The 3,174-nt window shown below is 39.3% G+C and overlaps 1 protein-coding gene across 1 annotated transcript in view; it reads right to left on the bottom strand.

Moving 5' to 3' along the window:
- LOC130586729 (zinc metalloproteinase-disintegrin-like crotastatin) overlaps positions 1-3,174 on the bottom strand; it is a gene marked incomplete at both ends in the record, with an annotated part of 22,250 nt that overhangs the window by 14,083 nt on the left and 4,993 nt on the right. The window contains 4 exons of the mRNA XM_057387618.1: positions 9-178; positions 714-785; positions 1,532-1,594; positions 3,041-3,167. Coding sequence (XP_057243601.1) covers positions 9-178; positions 714-785; positions 1,532-1,594; positions 3,041-3,167 — 432 coding nt within the window. The remainder of the gene's footprint in view (positions 1-8; positions 179-713; positions 786-1,531; positions 1,595-3,040; positions 3,168-3,174) is intronic.

The following is a 3,174-nucleotide window of genomic DNA, read 5'->3' on the forward strand; positions in this document are numbered from 1 at the left end:
GCACCCACGTGATGAGCTGAGCGTTGTCGTTGCGTTTCCTCTTCAGCAAATCCGACAGGCGCCACTTGGAGAAGGCGTCGAGGGTGAAACCGGCYTTCCTGCTCAGGGGACATTTGTCACCGTCCGACCACACCTCCAGCCCCACCAGAGCCACGTGGGTGTTGATGGCTTTATAAACCTGGAATTACAATATTTATCTATTCAAAAATTTGTATATTTTATATATATTTCATTCAAATCAAACGAACAATTATTAAAAATAAAACAAATCATTATTGTTAAATAAATCGCCGTCCGACCACACCTCCAGCCCCACCAGAGCCACGTGGGTGTTGATGGCTTTATAAACCTGGAATTCAAATATTTATCCGTTCAAAAATTTGTACTTTTTATATATAATTCATTCAAACAAAGCTGATTATTATTAAAATTAAATGAATTATTATTGTTAAATAAATTGCCGTCCGACCACACCTCCAGCCCGACCAGAGCCACGTGGGTGTTGATGGCTTTATAAACCTGCAATTACAATATTCATCCATGAAAAATATTGTATATTTTATATATAATTCATTCAAACAAACTATTATGGAAATTAAACAGATTATTATTGTTAAATAAATCACCGTCCGACCACACCTCCAGCCCAACCAGAGCCACGTGGGTGTTGATGGCTTTGTAAACCTGGAATTCAAATATGGGTTTGCTCTCACCGTGTTGATGTAATTGACAATTCCAAAAATCCTCTGTCTTATRTTTTTAACGTCTTCATCGTATTTCTTGTACTGAAAAAGCAAACAGAGCGTGTCAGGAAATAAATATTTGCAAACCACACCACGTATAAAAAAATATACTTTATATAAGATATCTTACTTTATCAAAAATTATACTTCATTAAAAATTATATTTTATATAAAATTATCTGTTTGATGCGGGATTTGATCAGATGTTGGGTTTCAAATCGGCCCCTTCCAAAAATGGAATTTCTGTGCGGAGCTGGGCTCGATGATCCCTTTTAATTCAGGAAATTCCCTTTTAATTCAGGARATTCCCTTTCAATTCAGGAAATTCCCTTTTATTTCAGGTTATTCTCTTCTAATTCAGGAAATYCCCTTTTAATTCAGGATATTTTCTTTTAATTCAGGAAATTCCCTTTTAATTCAGGAAATTCCCTTTTAATTCAGGAAACTCCCTTTTGATTCAGGAAATTCCCTTTTAAAATAGGAAATTCCCTTTTAAAATAGGAAATTCCCTTTCAATTCAGGATATTCCCTTTTAATTCAGGACATTATTCAGTATATTTCCTTTTAATTCAGGATATTCCCTTCCAGCTCAGCAAATTCCAACAGCACAAGCATTTCAAGGTTTTTTCTGAATTTTTCTCACCTCCAGGTGGGAATTCCCAACTCAATCCTCTACAGGAGCCCCTTTTCCCAGCCAGGAACCTTTTTTATGGAATTTGAGTTGGGATACACTGGGAATTTCCTCTGGAGCTGCTCAAAAATAAAAAAAAATAAATTCCAAAACTCACCAAGGCATTGTCTGCGACGATGTAGAGCTCCAGGTACTTCTTTGCTTTCAGGTAAGCTTTCATCTGAAAGAATAATAAATTTTAAATTTTATTTTAATATCAATTTAAATTTTATTATAAATTTTAAATTATTTTAAGGGCTTTTCCCATCCCCAAATTTTGCCATTTTAAAGCTGTTTATGAATTATTGAGGGGATTTCCTCAGCCAGGTCATTCAGAATGGGATTGGTTTGGGTTTAAATGATGAAAAGTTGGCTGGATATTGAAATTTTTATTGGGATTTTTATTAGGATTTTTATTAGGATTTTTATTTGGATTTTTATTTGGATTTGGATGGAAAGGGAGATATTAATGAGAATTTAGGTGTTAAAGGTGCACTGGGCACCTGTCAGTAAAGGGTTTAAATCAGCTGAAAATCTCAAATCTAGAAGATTTGCTCTGATTTTTGAGACCTGACCCCATTTCCCTAAGTTTAATTCATTCCTTTTTTGAAGTTTCCTCCAGAAAAAGTGGAATTTTTGCTATTTAGTCTTTTCCTACAACCCCAAATTCCCATTTTTTAGATGGGACAGCCTCGCCCTCGCCTTGGGGCTGGATTTGAAGATGTCATTAATGGGATTGCTGGAGTTTCTAAAACCTGACCCCATTTCCCCATGTTTAATCCAGCCCTGTTTTGGAGATGCCTCCAAAAAAGTGGAATTTTTGCTGCTTAGGCTTTTCCTACAACCCCAAATTCCCCATTTTCAGTCAGGACAGCCTCCCCTCACCTCGGGGCTGTTGCTGGATTTGGAGATGCCATTAATGGGGTCACTGGAGTTTCTAAGTCCTGACCCCATTTCCCTGTGTTTAATCCATTCCTTTTTTGGAGATTCCCCAGAAAAAGTGGAACTTAGGCTTTTCCTACACCCTCAAATTCCCGTTTTTTGGTCAGGAAAGCCTCCCCTCACCTTGGGGCTGTTGCTGGATTTGAAAATGGGGTCGCTGGAGTTTCTAAGACCTGACCCCGTTTCCCCACATTCAACCAATCCTTTTTTCAAGTTTCCCCCAGAAAATGTGGACTTTTTGCTATTTAGGTTTCTCCTACAACCACAAATTCCCATTTTTTCGGTCGGGAAAGCCAAAAACGCCCTCATCTCGGGGCTGTTGCTGGATTTGAAGAGCTCGTCAGTGGGGTCACTGGAGTTTCTAAGTCCTGACCCCATTTCCCTGTGTTTAATCCATTCCCTTTTTGGAGATTCCCCAGAAAAAAGTGTAATTTGTGCTATTTAGTCTTTTCCTACACCCCCAAATTCCCGTTTTTGGTCAGGACAGCCTCCCCTCACCTCGGGGCTGTTGCTGGATTTGAAAATGGGGTCACTGGAGTTTCTAAGACCTGACCCCATTTCCCTGTGTTTAAATCCTTTCTTTTTCTAAGGTCCCCCAAGGTAAAAAAAAAGTGGAATTTTTGCTATTTAGGCTTCTCCTACAACCCCACATTCCCGATTTTCAGTGGGGACAGCCTCCCCTCACCTCGGGGCTGTTGCTGGATTTGAAGAGCTCGTCAGTGGGGTCACTCGAGTCCTGCTCCCAGGAGTTGTTGAGGAGCCCGCAGGTTTTGGGTTCTTCTTTCAGGGCCTCGTATTTGTAAACCACGTGTTGGGCCG

The sequence above is a fragment of the Malurus melanocephalus genome, unplaced genomic scaffold (genome assembly GCF_030028575.1).
Source record: "Malurus melanocephalus ecotype Western Australia unplaced genomic scaffold, MMel_1.1 scaffold_1277, whole genome shotgun sequence".
Classification (NCBI taxonomy): domain Eukaryota; kingdom Metazoa; phylum Chordata; class Aves; order Passeriformes; family Maluridae; genus Malurus; species Malurus melanocephalus.